Below are 26,880 nucleotides of genomic sequence, written 5' to 3'. Positions count from 1 at the left end.
GAGCAGCCATGAACCCGTGAGCAGACACAGCTGATGCAGGAGAGGCTGTACTTTCCTGCACTGATGACAGCTTAGAACAGCAGTGATTCTGACTTTGTTTGCTGGAGCTGTGAATAACTTAACATCTTCTGGGAAAAGTAGGAGATCAGCATGCACTGATGAGCGCTGCCAAGCTCCCGTCTCCTCTGCCTGCACAGTATTTGCAGGCAGCAAAAGTCAAAAGCCTCTTTTGCATCCCTCGTATCTCAGACACAGGAGGGCTCATAGCCATGAATTTTACATCAGGGTCAGAAGTCAGCTCTTCAGGCAGATGCAACTGCAAACTAAAGCAAATGGCAAGTGTGAGCACATCCAGCAGCTCCTCCAGCCCACTCCCACAGGAGCAGTGGACTTCAGAGTTAGGCTCATCTAGAATATCCCACTCCAGGCACAAATCCATGAGTTATCTCTGAAGTACAAACACCTCCACTTCTGTGCATGCCACGGTTTCTGTGGCCAAAGAGGCCAGGCAACACAGGAAGACTGACCTTCACAGAAGGGAGCAGACAGAAATCATAGGCACGAGCGGTGACAACTGCAGGAAAGTGAAGGTGTCTCAAACATCTATAGCAGACCAGAGTAAGTCAGCTGCATGACATTTAAAAGGCACAAAATATCAAGCCAATAGGTTTTAAATTAATGTGTTAAAAGGCACTGCAATAACAATGAGAATTTAAGACAATATGGCTATGTCAAATACACAGAAAGGCCCAGTGCCAAGTCAAGCCCTCTCTCTCCCAAGCCAATGGTGATAAAGTCAGATGCAGGTGGAGGGTGACAAGGTGGGTGGAGGATCAGAGATACACTTGCTCCTATGGCATGAATGCCTTTTGGATGGTCCCAAGGTAAACAGGAGGAGAAGGAAGGCTGGAATCCCACAGCAAATCCATCTGACAGAGGAGAGGAGAAGACATGGCTATAGCTGGGGGACATACCCATGCTGTGTGATATAAGAAATCCTGTAGAATTCAGTTCAGCCTGGCTCACCAAAAGCACTCAGGGCAGGTTCAGCTAACAGGGAGGTGAAAGGTGGGTTCTGTAACAGAGGACAGGCTGCACAGCTGGGGTGTGGTCACCCTGTGTGCGAGGAAGACGCGCGGACGCCGCGAGGTGAGAAAGCTGCTTGGGCAGAGGGACACGTGAGCAGGGACACCGTGGTGCCAGGCAGCCAGTGCCTTCTTGGTTTGGTTCAGTTTAGAGCTAAGAAAGGCTTGGTTTATTGCAATAAACTATTTTCTTCAGAGCAAACAAGAAGGACGTCTGTCTTTGCTCCCCATTGCTGCACCGTGCCAAGCCTGGGCCAACTAAGCTGTGTTAACCTGCAGAAAGGCTCCTAAATGCCCTGCAGCCTCACAGAAACCTTGGGGATGTCTGCCCCTGCTCCTCCACACAAGGCTGGCATGCCCTCCAGAGCTCTAGCATGCTCAGACAGGTATTTCAGCTCAGCAAATAATACAGCAAAAATAAATGTCATCAATTATTCACTAGTGGAATCATGTCTAGTAAGTCAAACAGAATCTATAATCTGAAAAATCTTTTGCTTGAAAAAATGCAATGATTTTAAATTGGTATTATATTCTCTGCTATGATTATTCAAAGCACTGTATATACAAAGGCTTTGGGAAAAGTCACTTAATCCGATTAAAAGGAAATCACCTATCAGCTGGGAACCTGGCAACTCCCACATCTTCAATTCATTTGTATAACCTCCACCTGTAAAATACCCTTCCTAGGATATTGCTAAAGCTGCAGTCTCCACATTTGCTGTTTGCTCAGTTTTACTTCTTAAAGCAGGCAAAAAGGATGACCTGCAGTTTTAAAGATGCTTCTTAATATTAAGAAATGCCTGTGAAACTTAAGTCAACATTACACTCACACAGATGCTTGAGGCAAACTATTCTGTTCCCACCACAAACAGCAATCTTTACTCTGCAGACATGACAGATTTCTTCTGGAGCATTGGGAAGTTGCTGCCTCCAAAGAAGAATCTGATGAGCATAATTAAATTAGCTCACCCATTTAAATTATTTTGGCTTCACATCTCAAGTGAGAAGCAGCCAAATTTGTCTTGCTACAAGTTTCTCTGTCATTTTTGCGGCGTTGCAGGGTACTCTAAATCTATTTGCAGTCTTCATATGCATCCCTGCTTCTCTTTTCCAAATAAGAAATATGGACTCCTAAATCTGTAACAAAGGGCAAGTAAAGGACATGAGAAAAATCTTTCAGTTCTGTTTTTCTATTCCCTTCCATGAGGATTGTTTCTTCAGCAAACTACAGTTCTATGCTTGCAGCTGGAGCACCATTTCATCACCTTCTGTTTAACATCTTAGATCTTTCACTCCTGACCCCTCTTTAATGACTCTTGCCTGTCCAGCCTCTATTACTGCCTGCACTTGCTGTCTGGAGCTCTCATCCTCAACTTTCTCCCTTTGTGAGAAATGGGTTTCCATTCCTTGATTTTGAAGGAGGATTTCTGCACCAGCCTCTGAAGATGCTGTCCTAGCCAAACCTTTCCTCTCTTTAAGGTAACTCCAGTTTCACCTTTAAAGCCCTTCTGGACATTCTGACCCACTCTTGACTGCCTTGGTTGAGTGATGCCTTTGTATTACCTGACAACAACACCTCACCCTCTCCTTGCTCCTCTGCAAGTCAATTCCCTTTAGAGCCTCCCTACCCCTTCAACAAGATACATTCCATTATGTGATATTACACACATGCCAGTCAACTCCATAATTGCTCTTATCACAATTCTGGCCATTCATGCAATAATTCTATGCATTGCTTAGAAAAAATGCCAGTCTACATAAGTCAGCAAAGACACCAATTTGGCGGTTTATTGTTCTAGTAGCCCAAATCTGTCTTTTTCATCAGTGTCAGCACCTTCCATGCACTGCTTCACACTGCTCTACATAACTGTCTGCACAATTTCCCTTCCCCTTTTGAGGATGCTCACCAAGAACAGACATCCCCACACCAACAGCCAGCAAGAACCAAGACTACAATGCCCATCCAGACAGTGCTGCAGAGATCCTGTCCACAGAGCATCCTTTGGGCCCTTCATCCTCTCCCCCACCTCAGCTCTAATCTACAGCTAAAACACTATTTCTGCTTCCAGTTTACACTGCAGTGCAGCTGCCCACAAATAACCATTACATTCATTTCCCCTTTCCACTCTCCTTCATCAAGACATCAGTGTAAAAAAAAAAAAAAAAAAAAACCTCTGAATTCCAGCAGCAGCCTGTTAGACCTACTGTCACCTTATGGAAAATATGCTGACATTGTTTCTTTGTGCATTTGCCTGTCTGCAAGCACCCACTGTCCCTGATCTTCCACTAAAATTATACCAACAGTTAAAGTTCAATTCAAAAGTGGCTGGACCATCTCTTCTTCACAACATATAACATTTAGTGAAGCCCCAAGCAATCAAACAACAGTCCTTCAAATGTAAAGACTTATAAAGGAGTCAAATTATTGGTTTTACTACAAGTGCTGATATCAAATGAACAGAAAATTATTTCACACACAATGTAGTGGAAAAAGCAAAAAAAAAAGAAACCAATAGTTTGGTCCATGCAGCAACTAGAATGAGTGCTGAAGGTGAAAGCCAACTACATGATTATGGACTTGCAAAGAAACTATAATTTTACTTTATGTGCATTTTTTCCTCTTCGTCTTATTCTCAACACATACTGCCACAATCAAATGAAATGAAAAAGAACCACCTATTCACTCGTGGGTTATATTTAGCAAGAGGCAGTCTAACATATTAAGGCATTTTTTCCCACCAGTACTGAACCTAAATTGACACTGTCAACAGCTGCTATAACCACAAGAGCTGAAGTTCTGCAGAGTCAAAGAAAGCAGATTTTAAAAATGTAAATCTAATTAAAGGCAAACTACCAGCTGAACAATGCTACAGCCACCAGCACGTCACTTCTACAGCTGTGTGCTCCTGGCAACGAATTGCACAGACCCTTGCTTGCAGCCAGGTGCTGCTGCCTGGCATCAGAGAGCAGAGGCTGTTCAGGTACACGGATTGTGGATCTCACAGAGGGTTTCCATCCAGGCCACTGACAGCAGTTTTGAAGAACAGGAACACCATCACCGTTAGCAGAGTTTACACTGAGATTGCATTGTAGCCAAACCCCCAATATCCCTGACTGCTCTCACAGCACAAACTGGGCTCTGGGCACAATAACCACAACAAAAGGCTGGTTCAGTTTAGCAACCTCCATTTACACTTTCCATCCCAGCAGAAAGAGCTCAGCCCAACATCTGGCAGTTCCCAGAGTAACACTTCCCAGCCTGGGACGTGACATGTAATTCTTTTTAATAGACAGCCCAAAAATTTTCTCCTCTGTTCTCAAGAAATGCAGAAATTAAACTTAACACAAGCCACACCAACTGAAGCCAGTCATTTCTGTTTGTACCTGCAGTGTTGAAAGTACTGAAGACCTTGAGGACAGCAGGATCAGTGGAAGCCCTCACACATGTAAGCATAGCACACGAAGAGTGTGGAAAATCAACATGCCATCAAAAGTTCCAAAGTGCAGCACTTACCCTTACACACAGCCCAGGCTGCAGCAGGCTGACACCCCTGTGTAGCACAGCACTGCTTGTCTGCCCAGTGTCTCCCAAACTCACAGCCTACTTTGTTGTCACCTTATTGCAAAGCTCCCATACCTCCTCAGTGATTTCTCACAGGCAGCTCCTTGCAGCTCTAACTCCTTCTTCCTCACAGCACAGCCAACAAACTCCAACTCCCTCCTCACCCTGCTAACCCACTCTTTTATAGCACTCATCCTTATTAGACACAGTTGTGGCCTGCTAATCTTTGGTGATTAGTACAGCTGCAACTCCTCAGGGGTGAGATTACCTTCTGCACTATCTTTATTTTCTTACATTCTACCCCCCACATTACTTGAGAAATACAAACAGTCTCATGCAGTCACTTTCTTGAGAGGGCAAAGCTGCATGGAGTAGACACCACTTCAGGCTCAAGTACAGACAACCATTATCCAGAGGAGCTGTCTACCCTGGAAGGAGAGATTCTAATGCCTCTTTGAAGAGTTTTATTACTACTAGAAGGCTTCAAAAGCAGATGTAAACATGAACCAACTCCTACTCTCTTTCACTGACAGAATAATCAGATATTTTCTACTCAGAAGAGTTCTTCCCAGTTAACCCTATATATGATCACATATCAGACCAGCATAACATTTTCAAAGATGACCTTTCAACATACAAAAAATCATCCACACCTAAAACTTATCACAGACCACATCCACAGCTAAGAAAATTCCTTAGCATGAGTAAAACACTGGATGTTAGAATAATGCCAAAGTCATTATTATCTTTGTAATACCTCTGGTTGAAGTTTCAACGCAATCAACATTTTCTTTTTTTTTTTTAACAAAAGAAAACATAAGGACACATTCAAACAGCTTTCATTTACTAAGCAAACCATACTTAAGACTCTTGTTTTTTGGCAGAACAGAACAAGCACTACCTATGCAAAATAAAATGCAGCCTTCTAAAACTCTTGATTGCATGAACATGAGGTCCAGATCCAAAAGTAAAAATAATTTTCTGTGACTTACCAGAATTTCTCTTTGACACGAGCTTCAAATTCATGCTGACTACAGTACAGATCACAAGAACCAAGAAAACAAGAGGCTTCATCTTTCACTTTCTGTGGCAGCTGAAATGCAAACGTAGTACAAAGTCTGAATCACAGCTTTTCACTACAACAAAGCAGCAGCTACAGTTAAACATTTCTCAAAGAACCACAACAGGGCAATGGCTTAATGTAACAACTTCTCAGTTTATGTTTAGGCAGGAGTAGGAAAACACAACAGTTCAAAGTAACCATGTATGAACGATTTACCTCTTACTAGCACACAAAAGGGTTGAGTTTTTTTAAATGATACCTCAAAAATATAATTTTGCTCTCAAAGAAAAAATCACAAGATGTAACAGCTTATTTGAAGTAGTATGGGTCTAATATGGCAGATTTTTGTGTGTTATTTAGTCATTTTGTATGTTACTTTTGTATGTTATGGGAAAACCCTGATGGTCGCAATTAGCTTTGTCTTGTGCAAACAGGCCACACACTTTAAAAAAAAAAATCATATTATTCAGGAAAAGAATAGTTCATACAATCTCTCTTAGCAACCTTACCTTCCCACTGGTGGCACTGTAAAACCTCCTACAATGCCTACAATTGCCTACAATTAATGCTGTTCCAGAAATTTCTCCTATACAATGAGGAAAAGAAAGGTGAACAAAATTCAGAAATCAATGAATGTAGGTTTCAGGAGTCTCACCTGTGAAGTTTACTACTTACTTTATGTTATGTACATTAAAAAAGAAAAAGGGAAAATCTAGTTTGGAATTTTATTTTTAATTTTATATAATTACTGGAACTAATTCTGTTTTCATTTACAAGTACCAGGCCATTAGAGAAAAGATAGCAAAAGCAAACTGAGGATTCTTCTCTGCACTTAAAAACAGGTAGAACAAATCTGAATTCATCTAAGCCCATCTCTCTCAAAGAGAGATGCTTAATTATAATCTAGAGCCCTCAAATCTATGCTTAGCTTGAAGTCATGGGCCTTTAAGTGGCCTGATACATTTAAGCTCCAGGAATTCATCTCCATTTAAGATACAGACTTTAGATCAGGACCCTGATTATCAGATAAAACTGGCAGCTATCTAAATCATGTGAAGTTATTATTTGCACCAAAAGATTCAGCACACATTTTACAGCAGTTTTAATTAAACAGAAATGCACAAAACTACCAGCATTAGGAGTCAAAACTGAGGCCAGTGAACAGAATCCTCCCATAAATGCTGTAAGACCTCTGCCCACCCAGCTCACTCAGAGGTCCCAAATCTCCAACTCCAGAGAAGCCCAGACCCCTCCAGCTCTGAGCATTTACTCAACACAACAAAGCAGCAAGAGGTTGCAATGTCCTGCTGTTCACTGACATTTATTCAGTTTAATTTGAGTTTATTACATCAAATATTCTTTCCTTGTAATTTTATTACTGGCCTATCGTTGTGTGAAGAAAATGTAAGTAACCCTGTGTAATCTTTTACACTACAGGAATTGTGCTGCTATTCAATTTCAAAATTCCACTTTAAACTGAAGTTCTCTTCCTCTCACCTTACTGTACTACAATCTATAAACAGGCAGTGGATTTTTTTCCCCTCTCTGAATTCAATGGCACTTTATGCCTATTGATTCCTCACAGTAACAATGCTAAGGCATTTTCAAGAAAAAATATGCACTGAAGGCTGCCTGACAGTGGTTAATGACAGAAGTAGCATTCACTCTTCCTTGACCTCTCCTTGGAGTAACACAATCCTGAAACCAGTAAGGCTATCTTGACAAGAGAGCTGAAAAAGAAGTAATTGAACTAAATCTTTTGACAGATAATTGTAATGATGATGTTATGCTAGAATGATTTTCAAGTATAGCTTTGCAAATTAGTTTCTCCACTTTTCCCCCCTCAGTAATTACAGCTGAAATATGGAATTCCTAGGTCCTTTTTCATGTGGGTCTGTACATCTCCACCCCAAACAAGCTAGGCTGCATTAAATACATTTAAAAATTCAAAGCAAGTTCTGCCAACCAATATTAATGCTAGGCAGAGCAGAAAATTCTTGGTTCTGTCAGCATTGATAGGAGTTGTACTTTTTGAAGCCCTATCCTCACCAAGGCAGTCAGTCTCTGTACCTCCACAAATCAGGAAAATAGAGCAGCAAAAGGGCAAGAAACCACAGCACCACCCAGTCATTCATAATCAAGCCCAAAGCCTCAGAGTTGTCACATCTGACACAACTCCACTGAGGCTGGCATGAAAATACACATCAGAGCCTGAGTGTCACCTCCACCATGGCAGAGATGCCAGCAGGCAGTGGGGTCAGTCCCAGCAGAGTGACCAGGGGGTCCCTGTGTCTGTCCTGGGACAGCAGCCAGCCACAGACAACCAGGCTGTTCAAACTGCCCTATCTGAGATGACTGCTTTTAAACATTCAGGTTAACAAAGGGCACAAGATACAAAATAAGCTGTATTTCCCCCAGAAGAATGTCCAGCAGCCAGAAGAAGAAAGGTTGTATTAGCTCAAGACTACGTTTCTAAATTTGCTCAGGAGATTTCTGGAGCTGAGTGTGCCAAGACTGCTCTCAACTCCCTCCTCAGGGCCACTCACTCACCTGTCAGGCAGTGGGATGGACCACAGACCCCAGCCAGCCCTGTGCCAGGCTTTTGGGAATAAATGTGGAGTGGATGCCTGTGGTCTGATGAAGAACATGAACAAAACACAAGATAGAATAAACCAGCCAGAGTTCAATGCCAATTCCCTGCAAGCAGGGGCTGATTTTGCAATTTGACAAAACTTTCCCCTCACAGGCACTGAGCAGCATTTCCCTGAGGAGCCACTTACTCTGATGTTGCAAACTCCAAGCAGGTGTGAGTAGGGGCTCTCAGCTGTAACAAGAATGTTACAGCTCTACTGGATATGCCTCATAAGAGGGGAACCAAGTTCATGCCATTCCCAGAAGATTGAAGACATCGCACTCAATAAGGACATAGAAATACCAATTACGGCCAACTTGCCCAAAATCCTCGAGAGGAGGGAAGAGAGACAGAGAATGAAGTGCTTGTTGACAGAGAAGGAAAAGTCAGTAGTCCAAGCCTTGCCGTGACCAGCCAGGCTGTATTTGAATCCAGGTAAGCAAAGGAAGGTGGCTGCTATCAGAGAGAGAAATGTAGGAGCAGCAAGGTGTGACAACTTAATTCTTCATCATTGCACTGCCAATAAGGTCCCTCCTTCCCTCTTCACCCATTTGTGCTACAGACCTGACTTCAGGCAAGTGTCACAGTGTCCTGTAGGCACCCAAAACTACAAGGGGACCAGGCTGCAACGCAGCACAAATTTTGTTCTTCTAACAAAAACCACCCTGACTCCCGTATTCTGCCTAACACTTCATCTCTTTTGAGAAACTTCTTTCTTCCACCAAATTCCTCAGGAAACAGAGCTTGGGAAATTGCTGTGTTCCTGTTTCCTTCATGTACTGCCTGCTGTCTTTCCAGCATCCCTTCAGCTCCTATGGCTTCTGGGACTCAAAGGAACTTCAAGTGACAAGGTTAGAAGGAGGCTCTTAGAAATCAGAAGAAAAGAGAAGAAAATCAGAGCGTTCATATTTTGCACAAAACCCAGCACTGAGATTCCCAAGTTCACGCTTTAAATATAATTTAGCTTTGCTGTAATTTGTACCACAAGCTTTGTTCATGCAGTGCTCCTTTCTGAAAGAAAACAAGAAAGGAAAAGCAGTGCCTGTGCACTCAGGCACACGTCTGTGCACAGGCTGAGATTTGCTGACACACCACGAGGCTCTGTAGGTTCTGGTTTCTCCACAGAAGCTGTGATGCAGAAGGCACTCATTAAAAACAGCGACCCACCTCTTTAGTGATTTCCAATTGTCAGGTTTTGTTGCTCAGATATCTCACAAAAATAAATTACCATTTTCACCCCACACACAAAGGATGAAATGGCAACAGTAATTCTTTCATTGTTTTTACAGTAGGCTAGATGGTGAGTCCTGTTCATTTCTTTTCAAACCATTTCCCCAGCCCACTTTTTAAGGCTTTAAATTTTAATATGAACTCACTCTCAGGTCTTCTCTTTTGCCAACATACCACATTGAGCTGTTCATTACTAAAAGCCTATATAATAGGGAGCTTAAATGTATCAGCCTATATAATATGTTGGTTGGAAGCAATCCACAATGGGCACCAGTTCCTTTTTGTTGATACCTCAAACATAAAGAAAAAATACTCAAGATCAGAGATAAAATACTCAAGATCAGAGATGCATGCTAGCTCAAATAATGTCTCTTCAGCTCTACTTGATATGGGTCATGCAGTGTTCTTCGCTCTGCTGCTCAATGAGCATCAAAGAATATTTCATTTTGCCTAATTCATTGTGCATCTTTGCCATCATAACCAGCCACTTAAGTTGTCTAAATACACAAGGAGCATTAATTCTACAAGGCAGTGTGCATTCAGCATTTGTCTTGCAGGATTTAATTCTCCACTGGACCTCTCAGGTCCTTAACTAAACCCACATCTGCCTAATTCTCCTTGTTAAGGTGAAGCTTAAAGAGAAATTTTAAAATGAGGAGTCCTAGGTGATTTTATGATGATACTTTATTCCCTAATCATCTGCTTCATGCCCAGAAATGGCTGCTGTATCTCAAGGATGAAGCAGGTGGTGGGGCCAGAGGGAGCTCTGGGCTCTGTTCAGACTCTATCCAGTGCTCCAGCATGGCCCAGGGACCCTGCATTGTTCCTTTTGTCAGACAAGCTTTTGCTAGATTGAGACCAGAAGTTTTTTTCCCTTCCCTTACTCCAGCCTGGAGGCTGTACTGGGAATCCTTCAGTGACTTTTCGGTTCTGGCTGGGCTTTTTCCCTTGAACTGTTTTGGGCTTGGGTTTTTCTTTTTAGCCCATCAGGGATCCAGTGGGACCCCTCGGAACCTGAGACCTCAGAGGAGCTGAACCAACATGAGAAAGGACAAAAATCCACCAACTTTGGCTGCTGTGAGGAGGAGACCCATGCCAGAAATGCAACAGGTTCCCAGCTGCTGTGAACCCTTTTCTCCTCCCTTCCCAGAGACAAAGAAGGGCAGCCTCCATCTTTGCCTCCCAGCCATGTGGAGAAGTGGGGCTGAGATGGAAGGTTCCATTTTTATTCCCGTGCTTTGCAGGTATCTTGCATAGTTTATAAACAGTTTTAGTTTTTTTTGCTTTCATCCCATGGTATCCATTTCTTTCACTGGCAGAAGAAAGGGGAGTTATTGAAGCCGTTTCTCTTTAGAGGAGATGCTCATTCCAGAGTGCTTTCTCCTAAAATTTGTCTCTAACACTAAGACATGAGGGAAACATGCTATGCCTGCTCAACACAGTGTTTGCGTTACACAAACTGGAAATAAACAGCAACAAAAAGACAACATCTAAACTGTCTGGGATTATTACTGGCTCAGCAGTGTATCACCCACATGACAGTAATACAACAAGGAAAAAGCAAGGTCTTGTCCTGACAAAGCAAAGGGAACCCACAGCCAAATACTTACAAGGTTATAATACTTATCTGTAATGACTCCCCTAAAGGTTGAATGTCTGGGTGTAAAGGAATAAAAACCTAAAACTCACAGATCTTCTGTGATGTGAAAGGAATAAACTCAGCATCTTACTAGTTGTTTCAGAAGAAACATCCTTTGGTGTTAATACACAGGTTTTGTTTGAAAATATTTTAATGCCGCCACTAAAAGGTTAAATATCTTCCAAATGGAACTGTAGAAGAATTAGTGCAGAGTCTTAAAGTTTCAAAAATAATCTCACAGTGTAACACAGAAACAAAAAAACGGGCTTCAGTGCCAAGCACAAAAGAAAAATACTGTGGATGGCAAACACCCCATTAACTTCCCCTATTAATATGTCTGGCTGCAGAGTTGTAGAAGTGATTTTAGCTATGGTAAAGTGGCAGTCAGACTCAACACTGAATAAACTGCTGGCTTGCCCTGTAGAGAGAACCCTGCATGCATTAACACAAGAACATTTTCTTAAAAGAATTTTCTGATCCAATAGCTTCCTAAAATAGTGCTCATTTATGGGGGGGGGGAAAAAAGGGCAGGAAACGGGAAAAACCCCTGAAATATTCTGAATATAGATAAAGATTACAATATCTGTAGCATCAAACACTACAGAGAGTGATGAGCATACGATGTACACACGCATCTGAATCGCTGCCAATTCAATAAAAACCTAAGCAGCCCATCTTAACAGGTTTGTAAACCAGAAGAACTAGGACTAACAGCACTGATTAGCAGATGGAGTTCTATCAGCCCACACCACACACTGACCTCGATTCCCTAAGCAACTCACACAGAATTCCAGTTCATTATATCTTCAAATCAGATTTTAAATCCCTGAATCGTACTCACCCCTCATTGCAACAGCTCTTGCACTTAGAAACACAAAAAGCAACTGTAAGGAGGAACAAGAATGACAAAGGAGTGGGAAAGTTAGCTACTGTTTAAGCCTCATACCCAGCTGCACCATCAGTGATGTACTGATTCAGCACTACCCTGGATTCTAGAGAGAACTATTGTTCAGCCTTAACATTGCAATATTCTAACTACACATGCTAGGATAGAGAGATAGATAGATTAGATAGATAGATTAGATAGATAGATAGGTGTGTCCCAGGTTTTAAGTTTGAGTAGTCCAGACCTTTTACAGACATTCAAAGTGAAATACATGTTGTGGGAGGAGGATTACAGCTGTACTGCAAGCCCTCATGGTTTATGAGGTCAACATAATGGACCAATTAATTTACAGCCTTTTTTTCCCCCTAGAGTAGAAGCTATTGATATTCTACATATATTTACTCCTGCAGATTGTGGTTTAATCAATACAGTACTTCAGGCAACATGAAGTACTGTAGGAAATGTAAAGACTCCCAGAGCCAGAGTTTAAGTTTACAGAGTAGGGCTTAGCCTCTCACCACCTTGCAGAAGTACTTAAAAGCTTACAGAAAAGCCCACTGGGGGAGAGAAGAAAATGTGAAGACAATCTACATTTGGAAAGCTAAACGTGTACACTAGCAGTGAGGAAAGGGGAGAGATTTTAAGAATCACCTTGAATCAGCCTAAGTGCTAGAATTGATGCAGTTACAGCAGGAAGCTCCCAGTGCAGAGTGAGGTGCAGCAGTAACCACAGCCATGTGAGGGGAGAGAGGAGCCCCAGCCATGGGTGACCACATATGGGTGACCACTCATGCTTCTCAAAGCTGACAAGGTTGCTGGGCACTGTCCCAGGATGACAAATTTCTTCTGGGCTGTGACAGGTTCGGGGACTACCCCAACCCATCCCAGCCAGGCTGCCCTGGGCTGTGGAGAAGCCTCGCACAGGAAAAAAGGACTCTGACTCCTGCTATTCAGAGCTCTTGAGTGAAAAAAACCAAGTTGCTGTTAGGCTTCAGATACACTGATAAACCCTGTAAATTCCAGAAAAACCATGGCTGCACTTGACTCCAGCTGTTCAGTTGCTGACACCCAGAACAAACAGCACTGCTCAGGTCAGGGCTGTTTTCTCCTGACTGCTTTAGCCCCTCCAGCAATCAGAGGTCCTCTCTGCAGACCCTCAACTACAAAAGTAGAAGACCTTTCAGATTAAAAGAGATGAGAAGGGACCATTCTCACCCACACCAATTTCGCTCACTGCTCTCTGCTCTTATATCAGTAAGGAAGTCTGTCCACTTTGCAGCTGCCTACACCAGGGCATTATTAAGCCAAAAGATTAGATGCTTTGCTTCTTTCATACCCGTTCTAACCCTGCTCCCCAAGCAGCTTTTGCAGAAAAGCTATTAAAAATGGAGAGAGACAGTTCAAAGGGAGGTCTCAATCCTGAAAGATAGCACATCCCTCCTCTTTCCCCCTCCACCACTTCTCTCGTTCCCCTTGTGCTCCTCAAGGCTCATTACAGAGGTGCTCAGTAAAACAGAACTAGATTTTAGACTGGGCTGCCATCTGCATGCTGAAATGTTCCCTGCTTTTACAGAGCCTTTAAAACAGGCCTCTGTCCATGACCACACAGCAGAGAGACTATAGCTGCAACTGTCAGCAGTATTGGCATTATCCCTGCTCTTACACACACTCATAGCTCTGCAATATTAACAGAATTACAGTATTTGCACTATTCATGCCAAGTCTGGTCCAAGCTCACTCCTGCACGTCAATGAAACAGGCTCTGTGAGAACACAGTTCTGCCTGTGATGTGCTTAGAAATACATTCCTTGATCTCATCCATGGCACACGCTTTCCTAACTAATTCATGATGCTCAAAGAAGACAGAATTAACAGGAAAAGATGACATACCAGCTGTCAGGCTCCTTATAAAACACTCGTCTACGGTTTTCCACTTAGAAAACAGTCCCAGAGAAGCCAGGCATGGCACTTTGCTGTCAGCAGAGGCAAGTTGCTTTCACTGAACTCGGCAGCATTGCTGCTCCTTAAAGTGATAAACAGATTCTTGATAGGGATTTTTTTTTTCCCCTTACATAACCAGAGACTGGACTTTACACATATGTACTGCCAGATTTGTCTGAGTGAAAATAAAAATATAATTAAGTAAGCAAAGAAACAACGTCCCCCAGAATTTGAGAACTATGAGAAACTGCTTATAGGATGCTACTTTAACTCATTTCATGGAAATCTTGAAAACAATGGAGTTTGTTCTGATGCAGCCAAAATAAGAGTAAAATACATATTTTATGTGCCCTGAAATTACTTTGTCAAATAGACATCTTTGTTAATTAACTGTTACATAAAACAAAGAAAAGAGGAGTGGAAGGAACTCTGTAGTGCTTTTAGGGTGGAAAGGATTAGCCAAAATCCCTACAGAAGTTTCTAACACACAGTCTCTCTCTCACCAGCTTTGTTACTGAATATAACACATCCCTCAGCTCTCCACCAGTTCCAAGAGGGTTTACCTGGATCTAGTACCAGATGCCAGAGGAAACCCTCACCATCAAAGCTAGCAAAAAGATTTTCCTTATTCTCAGCAAGGGCAAGATCTTTTCTCTCTGTTTTCTTTTCAAGGCTGTTTAAAGAAAGATTTATTTTTAGTTGGACATCCTGAAAAGCAAATTGCCTCTTAAAGCGCCTCTTTATTTTGTGATACACTTTAAATGTTCACTTTCCCTTCCAGCACTAAAAGAGCTCCTGATAAATAGCTCAGACTCTCATTGTTTGAGGAAGGCTTGGAAATAAAGAGCAGACACAGCTTCCCATACAGCTCTTTAAGGCTCTTTAACAATTGCTCACAATTTAGCATCCCTTGATATTTTCAGCTTGAGCCTCAGTTTGAGGAGCAGGAATGTTTCAGAGAGCAGGAAAAGTCCATACAGTATAAATGCTTTATTTGTACTCCTCACAGTGAGTACAACTTCTCAGCCTTTCCCCTCAGACACCCAGGCCAAGGCCACCTGCCCCAGCCATCCCTGGCAGCTTCCCACCTCAGCCAGCAGGGATCACTGCTCCTGCTCCTTGGAACTTTTCCTCCACCTCTGGTCCCACAAGGGCATCACAACCCAGGGCATAGAAAGTTTTGAGCAGTCTCCCCCTTCCAAATGCCACATAGAGGACACTGTTCTCCACAGCTTTAAGTGATTACTGTAACACGCATTCTTCTCTCCCCAGGAAACAGCTGAGAACAGTCACGGAAAAAAAAATTACTCTGCCTATGCAAACCAACCAAATCTCCTTACAGGAACACCCCATCCAGACAGCCTGGAGGCTCCTGCCCTCTCCAAGCAGGCAGAGCATCCCAAGGGGTACAAGCCTCACATGCTGTCCCCATTCCCTCCTCCTGGCTCTCCAGCAGCCTCTCAGCATCACTGCTGGGCTCCTCACAGACCCCCAGCAGCTGCCTGACACCTCCAGACAAACCCACTCCTAAACCCTCCATGGCTCAAGCTCATCCCACAGTGGCACAGCACAACCCCCATGAGATCCTGAGACCAGCAAGTGTGCTCCTGCCTGCCTCCACTTCCACACTCCTCTGCAGCCCCAGCCAGGCTTAAGGCTGCCAAGTCCAGGTTCTCCTGAGGCCCAAGCCTCCAGCCTCCAAACCAGGAATTTTCCTCCTCCCACACCCCCAATTCCTGCCTGATAAGAAGTTATCTGTGCCACAAGAACTGCCCTTCTGCTGAACTCACCTTCACCACACCAGCCTATGAATCCCTCCTGACCCTTTCAGGCTCCTTTTTGATCTGACTTCTGTTTGGAGAGTGGTCAGTCCCACCCCTGCTAGTTTCCAACAGCTTCAGCTACTGCACTGCTTCAAAGTGCAGCCACCAGACTGGCAGCTCTGAAAATTAAAAGGCTTTCCAGTGCTCTGTGAGATACAGAGCAGTTCAGACAGCACTGGCTGATGCCATTCGTGCACTGAGGCTGCAGCAGTTGTGTGGCATCCACTAAAATTGACTCCTGCTGGCTCAGTGCATTAATGTGGCACACCTGGCCTTCCTTCCTCCCTTTTCCCTCCCCCTCCCATTTAACTGCTAAAGCATCAATCACCACACAAGCTGAAGACAAACCTCCAATGAGCTTCCAGGTACTGTGAAAAGAAAAAGGTGCTCTGCAGAGAACTCTTAAGTCTTACAAATGGAACATTCAAAGATTCATCTCTCTCTCCCGGGCTTGCCTGCAGCCCAAGTCGGTGGGTGAGTATGAACAAGTCTTGCTGTCAGCTAACAACCCAGAACCCTCCCAGCTGAGCACCCCTCCCCAGTACCCAGGAGCAAGCAAGAAGTGCATGCACACCCACAGGATCTGTACTTTCCAGCCTTGGTCACCAGCTAGAAAGCTTCAGGAGAGGAAGGTCTCCCCTCGCAGGCTGGGATCTGGAGCACGCTGGAGGTTCAAGCTGCTGCCTAGCAACACCGGCACTCTGCAGGGAAGTCGGCCCAAGCCCCGTCCTCCCACTGCAAGGGGTCTCCTGTGCCCAGAGGAACATCCTCAGAAGGATGCGATCCTCAGTAATTTCTCAGGAAGCCGCCCTGCACATCGCCAGTCACAGCCCTGATGGATCACGGGCTCACTCCTGAGGATCGCTGCCAGTGCCTCGGTGACCTGCCACAACTCTCACTCCTCATGCTCACTGCACATGCATTACACCCCGCTGCCTTAGGGAGCCCCAAATCCCTGCGTGCCCCACGCTCTCCTCTGCAGTCACTCTACGGCAAAGCCAGCGCTTGTCTCGCTCTCGGCTTCCACCCCACACTCACCTCCCGCCTCGGCTCTGGCACGGGCAAAGCTTTCCAGGCACCATGTCCCCCCCAGGGCTGGCCCGCTCCTGCCTCCGGGGGGAATCTCCTTGCCGTGCGCTCCTCAGAGGCAGGGCAGCCATCCACCTGCTCCCGCGGGCACCACAGAGAGCCACGCAGCTGCAGAGGTTTAACCCTGATGAGAATCAGCGTCCCCTTTTCGGCACGGACGGGAAGCGTTTAGGGCGAATGAGAGCTTGTCTCGGGCGTGAATGCAACAGCCCCACACTCACACAGCACCGGGGCACTGCCCTTCCCCGCAGCCCTTCCCGCTCCCGAGCCCACCGCGGCTCACCTCGCCTGCCCCCACCACTAACAATGCCCTGAAAAACCTCAGATCTACCCGCAGTCAGGTAGTGATGCTGTAACACCCACAAACCTTACACAGACGCTAAAAATATGTTATTATTTTTTTAAATAATCAGGGTAAAAACTCAGGGAGGATAAATCAGAGACTATAAACGCTGCCGAGGAGCGCTACAGACCGCTGGCTCCTGCCACAACGGGTTTCCCCTCACGGTACAAACGCAAGTTTGAGCGTTAACACAACAGGCACAGAAATTGCCAAAAGTACACAAACCTTACTCCAACTCTGAGCATTTTCCACCAGAAACTTTTGATTCTTTGAATCCTAGCAGAGACAGCAGTCCAGGGACAAGCTCTCTGAAAACAGCGGCTGAATCCAAGCCACTTCAGAAATGTTTAGTGCCCTTCAGCAGATTTCCATCGGACTCCAAAGGAAACCAGAGCAGCTTTATTGTCACGGAACTTTCAGAGGCAGAGGTTTCAAGTCCAACACCCACCACGGTAACTCAGAGCGGCCAAGCCTCCAAAGCACCGGCACCACTTCAGCAGACTCCACCGCGCTGCATCATCCCTAAAGGAAACTGCTCCGGTGCTTTTATTTTAAATCCCCGGCAGTAACACTTTTCCCGGTAAGCCCCGCACGCGTTCGCGAGGCTGAGAGACCCTCGGTACCGACCGAGATTCCCCCCTTCGAGACAGAAAACATTCCCGGATCTTCCAACAGCAGCCGGGCTCAGTCCGGGGAGCGGTGGAGCGGCCACGCCGCTACGGACGGATCCGGCCCCGAGCATCCGCTCCGACACAGCGGCACCGGGACAGCGGCACCGGGACGGAGAGCCGGAGCTGCGGGGGTCCCTGCCCGGAGCCCCTCGGGAGCGCCGCGGCACCAGCGGGACCCCGGGGTCGCTCCGCCCGCCCGGAGCTCCGGGCGGGATGAGGCAGCAGCCGCAGCTCTGGCCCGTCCCGCGCGCGGCGGCTGGAGAAGGGACGAACTTTTCTTTTTCTCAGGGATTTCTTTTTTTCTTTTTCTTTTTTAGTAAAAAAGGGAACTGCCGCGAGAAGCGCCGCGCGCCGGACTCACCTCCAGGGCAGCTCCCCTCTAGGGCTGCATGCCGGCGGGCCGTGGGTGTCCCCCGGAGCGGCGGCCGGCGGGGCGGTCCCGGTCCCGGTCCCGCTCCGTGTCCGTGTCCGTGGAGCGGGCCGGGACCCGCGGCCCCGCGCGCCAGGTGCGCCCGCCCCGCGCCGCGCGAGCAGCAGCGCCCCCTGGCGGCCGCGCCTCCGCCCTGCAGCCCCGGCCCGGCACCGCCGCGGCCCCGGGACCGCCCCGCGGCACCGCCCGCACCGCGAAACACCCAAAGAGACCCGACAGGAACCCACGGGGAGCCGAATGGCAAGGGACAGCTACGGCCGCGAACGTGGCTCCGGTCTCTGCAGAAGATGTAGCCAACAGATGGATGGATGGAGCAAAACGTTGAGAAGGGGTCGGCGCCTTACCAGGAGACATGGCATGGAACCGAGGGAGTAACCCCAACACTAAGCACAACAAAAAAAGCAGCCTTCGGCTAAGGCTGGTTCAAAGGAGAAGGCTGTGGAGGAAGCCAGGTTTTGGCAGTTTTGTGTTCTCCTTGGGATGCCTTTTGCAGCTGCAGCGTGCCTGGAGCTCTGGGCTTTGTGCTTTCAAAACCCTAACCCTAGGCAGTAAAAGTAGCCTTGGTCTAAGGCTGGTCCCAAGGACAAAGCTGTGGAGGAAGCCACGTTGTGGCAGTTCTGTGTTCCCCTTGGCATGCCTGTTGCCGCTCCAGCGTGCCTGGAGCTCTGCGCTTTGTGGTTTTCAAAACCCCAACCCCAGGCGCAGCCCTAACTCTAACCCTAGGGCAGGGCAGTGAAGGCAGAGCAGTCCCTGCTGCAGGCAGTGCCCGGTAGCAGCGCACACTGGAGTGAGAGCTGCGGCTCTCCGAGGGTCACAGGCAAACGCTGACACTTAGAGAAGCACCAGGGTCCCTTTTGCCCCTGTCCGGGCAGTGCTGCCCTGGCCTCGGGCTGCCCGCAGAACCCACAGAGGCTCCACTGCAGACAGAGGGACAGCTCGCCCCAGGGCTTTCAGCATCTGTGTTGAACGGAGAAGCTGCTTTCAAACCCTCTTTGCGTTTTCACACCATCATTAGCATGCATTTTACCAGACTGCCTTTAACTGGACCAGGCTACATTTCTCCTCCCTAACTCTGCTTCTGTCATGGCACATTCATGCTCTCCACAGAATGGTAGTGTTATTTTTAGTTTCCCTGTGCTGATTTTTATTCACTTTTAAATATCTTGGAATAGCTCCATGTAAGACTATAATCTACTGCATTTTACTCAGATTCAGAGGAGAACACAGTTTTTTCAGGTAACTGAGATATAGGCAGAAAAATCATGGGGCAAATTTCTGTAAGTGGCACTTTAGGACTTTACAGTGCCACTGCTTGGCTTGACTGGTGCTGTGTCACAGGGCACAGGACCACTGAGAAGCTGCAAACACTGAGCAACTCAGCAGTGAGAAGATTAAAACCTAAACACGAGCCAGCCACAGAAAAGCATCTTCCTCAGGAGACCCTCAGCAGTGAAATCAGCATCCCCTCATCACCCTGCCCTCAAGCCAGAACAGATGAGAAAAGCCAGATCCTGCTCAATTGCACGCTGCTCACCTCAACTATGCATCAGCATCTTTGCAATTATTGTCAAAGTCAAGAAAGCACTTGGCTCTGCTTTTGGGTCACTATCACATATGCAGAGCTGACAATTAGAAAGATTGTCTTGTTACCTACAGGCAAAGCAAATCTGAACTAGATACCACACAAGGATAACAAAAGTAGCAACATTCTTAGGCATTTCTCTGAGTGTAACCATCCTTTAGAGCCTCTCTAGGCTCAAGGAAATGATGTTCAGCCATGTTGACCTGCAAGGCCAAGAACAACCAAACATGGTGACTTTTCCCAGTCCCAGATGTGAGGAGGATTCAGGCACCCTCAAGGTATTCTTACATACAGTAAATGAGCAAAATTATTGTAGAGCAGGAACATGACAAAGATCAATAAACATTTTACTACCTGTATAATTCTTTTAAATAATTTGAAAGAGACAAAATGTTTCCAGGAGACCTCGCTTGTCCAGGGGACACCGACTTCACCAAGACACTGATACCTTTGCTGCAACTCATAACCTCTGACACTTCAGCTACTCTTTCACTTCTCCTGGCATGATTACAGTGTAAGTGTGCTATTTTTTTCATTGTATATCAAGTCACTTACTAAAGTCACTTTTTAGTTGAATTAAAAGATTTAAAGCTTAGAAATAAAACATCCCATGAACTTTGAAACATACAGTTAGGTGAAGCTGCATTAATCATTATTTTGGAATTATACTTGAAGTGGTACCACTAGACATTCTTCAGCATTTTATACCAAGTCAAAAAACAAATTATTATGGTCACTATATGAATGTATATATTATTCATTTAAAAAGTAGGGGAACATATCACTGACTGATAATTTATTTTTTAAAGTAACTTTGTTTCCCTTATTCTGATGTTTTCTCAGCCAGTTGTGGAAAATAATGTAGGAAGGCAAAGAGGAATGTGGTATTCATTGAGTTGAGTACAGGGCAGGAGAGATCAGCCTTCAGAGGAGCTGTAGGAGCAGCCTGCCATGCACCAAGCCTTACACTTGTTTCTGATGTACCACTAAAGAAGTAGAGACCTGCTTTGGCTGTTGTTTCTGACCTCTTTTGTTGTTGTTGTTGTTTTTTCATGTCTGGTAAAGCAGGTCAGGGACCCCAGCTGAGACCTTCCAGGTGCACTGTGTTGTAGACACACTGAAGGAAGAGAGAGTTGACCTCAATAAAAATGGGAGAGAGAAGAATTATTCTCACTGTCATATCTGTCCATACTAGGAAGGAATGACAAAAAATACCAGTGAACTTGAGCAATGCCAAGCAGTAAATCTGTGAAGAGCCAGGAACCAAATGCATCATTTCAAATTTACTTCTCCAATCCTTGATTTACTAAATTTCTTCATTTTTTCTGCCAATCAAATTATTTCATGAGGTGGAATTCTAGGGCTTTAACTCAGTATCAGAGAATTCAGGGAAAAGGATTGTTTTCCATTGACTTCAGTTAGCTTTGAGAGAGTCAGGTAGGCTTTCTTAATCAATTTAAATCAACCTATGTGTGGACTCACCCACATCCATTACAATTAGATTGTAGCCAAACATCTTCATCAGACAGCCACCAGCTGAAGCTGCTCTCCCAGCTGCTCTTTTTTCACCCCTCAAGAACTGATGGATCTGCTGCTTTCGTGTGTTGCATTGTGCTCCTCTTCAGTCAAATAGGAAAGGTTTGGTTTGACTTTACACAGCAGAAATTAAAGAGCTTCCACATGAGCAGCTTGCTGGGGTGCAGTGAGCAGCCTCCAGCAGGAGGAAGGTCATTTAGGGGATGTGAGTTGCCCTTATGAGCTTTGCCACCAGCAGCTGCTTCCAGAAGGGGCCATCCTCTATGCTATGATCAGGAGAGCCCCAGCCTTGCCATGAACCTCTGCTTCTGAGTCTACACAATTCTCACATCTTTCTTGCCTGAATGGGAAGATGACAGGATGAGAGGATTTACAGCTGTGTAGAGTCACATTTATTGACTTTATGTCTAGTCTTTCATATATAGCAGCACAGATTCAGGTCTGATCTTTGGGAAACATGGCCACACATGAAAATTATGCGCGTGTGTGTGTGCGTGAATGCTCCTGCTCACAAGCCACCCATGAAAGCTAAGTCCATCTCTGGAAACACCATCAACTCTTCCCAGCCATTAATTTTAGCAGCGAGGCAAAGCCAATGGATATCCCCATTGCAGGTGGGCACAACCTGCCTCAGCCCAGGTGAAAGCTGCAGGGCCCCAGGGTATCACCCAGGCTGCCTCCACCATCTCCAGCCCCTGTTTGTCCTGCTGCCCTGGGCTCTGCCAGCAGCACCCACGTCCCCAGAGCAGGGAGAGGTGCAAGCACTGAGGAGGGGAGATGCTGATGCTGCAGCAGCAGAGCACAGAAGGGAGCTCATCACAGAGGGACTTGGCAGGGCTGCATTTACGTGGGACAAAAGCCAAAGCAAAGAGTGCCTGTTGTGAAGGGAGGAGGACATCAACAGCTGGATAATGCTGGATGAGGGATTAGCTACAGGAAGGAATAAGCTGACAAGGAAAGAATCCTGCCTGGCTGGTAGCAGCCGTGATTCTGATCACCACTCTTCAGGAGACAAACACAGAGCTGAGTAGTAACACATTTCCCATTCAGCTCTGCAAAGAGGGATTGTTAATAGAGTGCCAATTCCCTTCAGTTGGAGGGACTCACACAACAGTGTCACTGCGCTTGACTGAAGTTGCACACATAGAGTATAAAGCAGCAGTAAATGCCAAGATTTCAAAATTCATTTTGCATCTCCTGGGTTATTTCAAGTGAAAGATAAATGCAGTATCTTCCAAGCAGTAATCTTATTTGATACCAACAACATACACAAGTAGTTAAGTTTGGAATAGGGTAACTTTCTCACTTTTATGTTTGAAAGCTGAAGATAAAATTATTAAGCATTTTGCATGTAGAGAGTGTAAGAAGAGTAACTGTTCTGCATGGGTATATGGATGGGAAAATAAGAATTTCCTTCCCCAAAGAAAAACATGACAGCTTTACAGCACAGGTAAGGTTTCCTGCAGTAGTCATTATATTTCTGTAGAAGAGCAAAAAGAGATAACATATTGACTATTTACCTGTTTCTCTTGACTGGCAAACAGAAGAAAGGGAATCACTGTTTGGGATTAATTAAAATCAGACACAAATCCTAATTTTGCCTTAATCCAGCAAAGAGCTTGCTAGGGAAACTGCTCAAATAGCAAGCCTTTTTTCATGTGCAGAGTAGTTTGTGGAGCAGAGATGTAAAATCCACTGACAGATAGTGGAAATAAGCTTCTATTTGCCATTGGGAATTTCTCAGACACAACTTAGACAAATGCTGCCTTTGCCTGTTTATTTCACATTTTGGTAGAAGAACCAATAATCAGCTAAAAAAAAAATGGGGAGGAGTAAAAGCACACACAAACTCTTGTACTGGTGATTTCTGTCCTCTACATGGGATGCAGCTACACAATCAATTCAGCAGCTCTGAGACTTGTGGTGAGTACCAACAACACCCTAAAGCACATCAGCACCTGGTAATATAAAAGTCCTCCATCAGCTCCTTGCTTCTCCTCCCTTCATCCCCTTTTCATTGTGCTGATCTGCCAGCACAACTGTGGCTGGCAGAGGCAGAGCTACAGAGACAAAATGCAAGTTGTGGTTCTCCTAACCTCTTGTGGGATTGAGAGAAGCTAATTGATGTTGCATTCAGTGGTATTCCAGAGATCATTTTTGTTTGTATCTAATCATAATTGCAGAAATCCCACTGCAATACAGAGTTTGGCAAACTCATCGTGGAAGAGCTCATTTGGTGCAAACTTAGAATATATTTTAACTTCAATTATGAGAAATTACTGAGACAATGACAAGCATGGTTGGTTTTAGATGCCACAAACTGAGGAAAAAGAGGTAAGTTACCTAAAATGATCTCATCACATTTTGTTCTCATAAAATGCAAATTTCTGCAAGTGAATTGTTTGAAAATCCTAGTTTAAAAACCAAAAGAAAATAAAACCTAGAAATCAACAAATACTGATGCTGTTTTATGTTTTTCTGTTACAGATTTCTTTTCCCCTCTCCATTTTTTGCTGGTGCTTCTAGAAAAGAAGAAATTAGTACAGCACTTATTTTTTTACTTCTTTGTGTTTGTAGAACAAAAGAGAAGTTTTAAATCTGGTTGTAAAAATTGTCCTATTTTGCATTTCCTTTCTGCCCAGATTAGCATATTTCAGGCTGCAGAACAGAGCAAATCATAAGTATGAAAGGAAAAGTACCACATATGGTCTGAAACTCTGGACTGATGGCACAAAAGCCTAAATTACTTTTCTGGACAGAAGTTACACGTATTTGGGATAGATTATATTTGGTTGAATAATGGATTTTCCAGGTCATGTGACAAAAGCAGAAGAAAAATATTGTTTCAGATGAAAATGAAATGGAGTTTCAGGGCAGGGGAGGCATGTGGAAAAAATAACGATGATCAACTTTAAGTGTTGTTTCACATCCCTGTTCACAGATGGATAAATTGTGTACTAAACCTACATACCTCAATCCCATGCTGAACAGGTGTCTCTTTTTGAAGTTGACCAGCTCCATTACTAAAATGTAAAGCTCAAGGTTAAATTCTACAGTCTGATTCTTTCACTTCCCAAGAAGACAACAGGGTTTTGACTCAAGCAGAAGCACCAGGCTGGCCTGTCATGTAGAAAAGGAGAATTTCCTGTTCCCACTTATGCCTCACAAGGGTCCTCCCTGGCCCTGCCCACCCACAAGGGCTGCCAGGGAGTGCCAGGCAGGTGAAATGAGCTGTGCTGAGCCCTGGCACAGCTCCTGCCAAGCTCCAGGTGTGGAGGGCTGGAGCCAGGAGCTGCAGGAGCCTGGCTTGGCTCCTCTCAGCACATCCCTCTGAGGCCATGGCAAAGGGGCTCATGTGCCAAGACCCCTTCCCAAGCCCTCACTTCACCATGAGGGCAAAGATCCTTGAGCTTTTATGCAGCAGAGTATTTGGCAGAAGGGGCATTGCTTTGTTTTTCTAGGGGTACACACAGGAATTATGTTTGGCAAGACCAAGGTACTCTGCACTTGCACACCTGCACATCCACCCACTCACCTGGCAGGCTGCTCCAGCATCACCTGTTCACCTGGTCCTCCAATTCAGCCCATCAGTAATTCAATTCTGGTGTCAGTGTTTCAATGTCTCTTTAAGCACCAGTGACCATGTCCTATAAATAGGATTTTTAAAAAAGTAAAAAAAGAAGTCCAATATATTGGTAGCAGTCAAATACATTTTTGGCAGCTAAAATATATTTTTTACAGCCTTACCTGTTTTAATGCCTGGTAATAAACTCTTTTCAGGCTTTGTCCTCCTCAGTTGTCCATACAATTCAAAGCACTGAATTACCCTCTCCCAGTACATCTGTGAAGAGAAACATTTCTGGAAATAAAGGGATATGATTTAATTTCAGACCCAAAGACTAAACAGTGGTGTTGTGGTTTTTCTCACTATGCCTGAGCCAGTCCTGCCCTCCAAACTGTCAGTGAGTTCATTTCCTCAAAAACAACATGTTCTCAAAGAGAAAAAACTAAAACAAGTCAATGCAACTGGAGCTAATGGCTTTAAAAACACTTTTGATTGCCAATTCTTTTGGCTTGAGATAACATGGTAATATTCTAAAATTGGCTTGAGTTTCTGTAAGAAGCTGTTAAACGTATTTCAGACTTGAATATTTCTTACCTATGTAAAAATGCCAGTACTTGGAAATACAGAGCACATTACAGCTGTACCCTGTCTTAAAGGAAACAAAACGTGCATGCTGAAATTACTTGCTTAATTTCTGCTTGGAGTATTAATATTCCCTGTCAAAAAACAGGTGTGGAAGAGAAGTACACAGACATCTCCTCTCTGTGCAGGCACACACTGCTCGTGCTCTCCAGCCTGCACCTCCATCAAACCTCCTGAACTGCCCAGGGCCAGGGCACCTCTTGTACTTCCAAGTGAAGAGGGAAGACAATTCTTAAGCAATCCTGAATTTACAGATGAGACTTTTCCACTTCTGCTCTGACAGAGCTTAACATTCCTTCTTCTGCCATATTGTCCCCACAAAGCTGGTGCAGCTAAGGCAGCAGAAGTAATCCACTAAGGGTGAGGAATGCAATATATGATGCCTTCAAAAAGTTCTTAAATCAAGGTTTCTGAAAAATAAAAGTTATAGAGCAAGAATCAACGTTCAAGGGCAGTCAATCAGATGTCTGAATTATGTCCTGCCTTTAAAATGTATAGCAGATGACAGTTTTTAAATAGTCCCTGTAAAAGCTTCTATGTGTACTGTACCTTGACATTAAGTCCTCACTGAAGTACTTACCTTCAGGATTCTCCCCATTTATTGGTCTTTTTTCTGCTTTAAAATAATCAGAGCTGCTCCAGAATGTAAAAAGAAAAAAAAAAAAAGCAGACAAATTATTTACTGCCAGACTCCAGGTGAGGAAAAGGGCACACACCCATCACTGCAGGCAAGCAACAAGCAAAGAAAAATGACTGAGCAACAGAGGGGAGGCAGGAGGGAAAAGGTGTGGGCTGGGCAGGGAGTTAGTACCTGATAAGTCATTAATGTGTGTACAAGGCCAGTCTGACATCAGGGAGGCTCTTACAGGATTGTGCTGGAATTATGGCATAGATATACAGGCAAAAGAGCAATGAGCTTCAAAGAAGCACTTATTCATCCTTTTGAGTACAAACCAGCAAACCCTGAGCTCACAAAGCATATCAGAAAATGTCAATCCATAACAAAGTTCAGAAGAACCTCAATAAGTTGCTTTTAGCTCCAAAGATTTTCCTTGCCTCTGGATTTACATTAGAGCTTTGTTTTTACTGACCCATTCCTCTATGGAATTCTCCATGGACCTGTTATTCTGCACACCCAGAACTGATGCTATTCCCTCTCTT

At 44.8% G+C, this 26,880-nt stretch overlaps 1 protein-coding gene across 5 annotated transcripts in view; it reads right to left on the bottom strand.

The window, feature by feature from the left end:
* IL1RAPL2 (interleukin 1 receptor accessory protein like 2) overlaps positions 1–18,515 on the bottom strand; it is a 337,388-nt gene extending 318,873 nt beyond the window's left edge. The window contains exons 1-2 of one of the 5 annotated variants that reach the window (XM_077185966.1): positions 18,326–18,515; positions 5,640–5,740 (exon numbers count right to left, since the gene is read on the bottom strand). In XM_077185966.1, the coding sequence (XP_077042081.1) occupies positions 5,640–5,721 (82 nt within the window). In that variant the 5' untranslated portion in view covers positions 5,722–5,740; positions 18,326–18,515. Of the gene's footprint in view, positions 1–5,639; positions 5,741–16,899; positions 17,083–17,518; positions 17,660–18,325 lie in introns of those variants that run through there. The other 4 variants (XM_054641407.2, XM_077185965.1, XM_077185964.1 and 1 more) reach the window with 4 other exon arrangements.
* Positions 18,516–26,880: the final 8,365 nt, after the last annotated feature.

Source organism: Agelaius phoeniceus, chromosome 14 (genome assembly GCF_051311805.1).
Source record: "Agelaius phoeniceus isolate bAgePho1 chromosome 14, bAgePho1.hap1, whole genome shotgun sequence".
In the NCBI taxonomy this organism is placed as follows: Eukaryota; Metazoa; Chordata; class Aves; order Passeriformes; family Icteridae; genus Agelaius; species Agelaius phoeniceus.
This window is presented reverse-complemented; position numbering and strand designations above follow the sequence as displayed.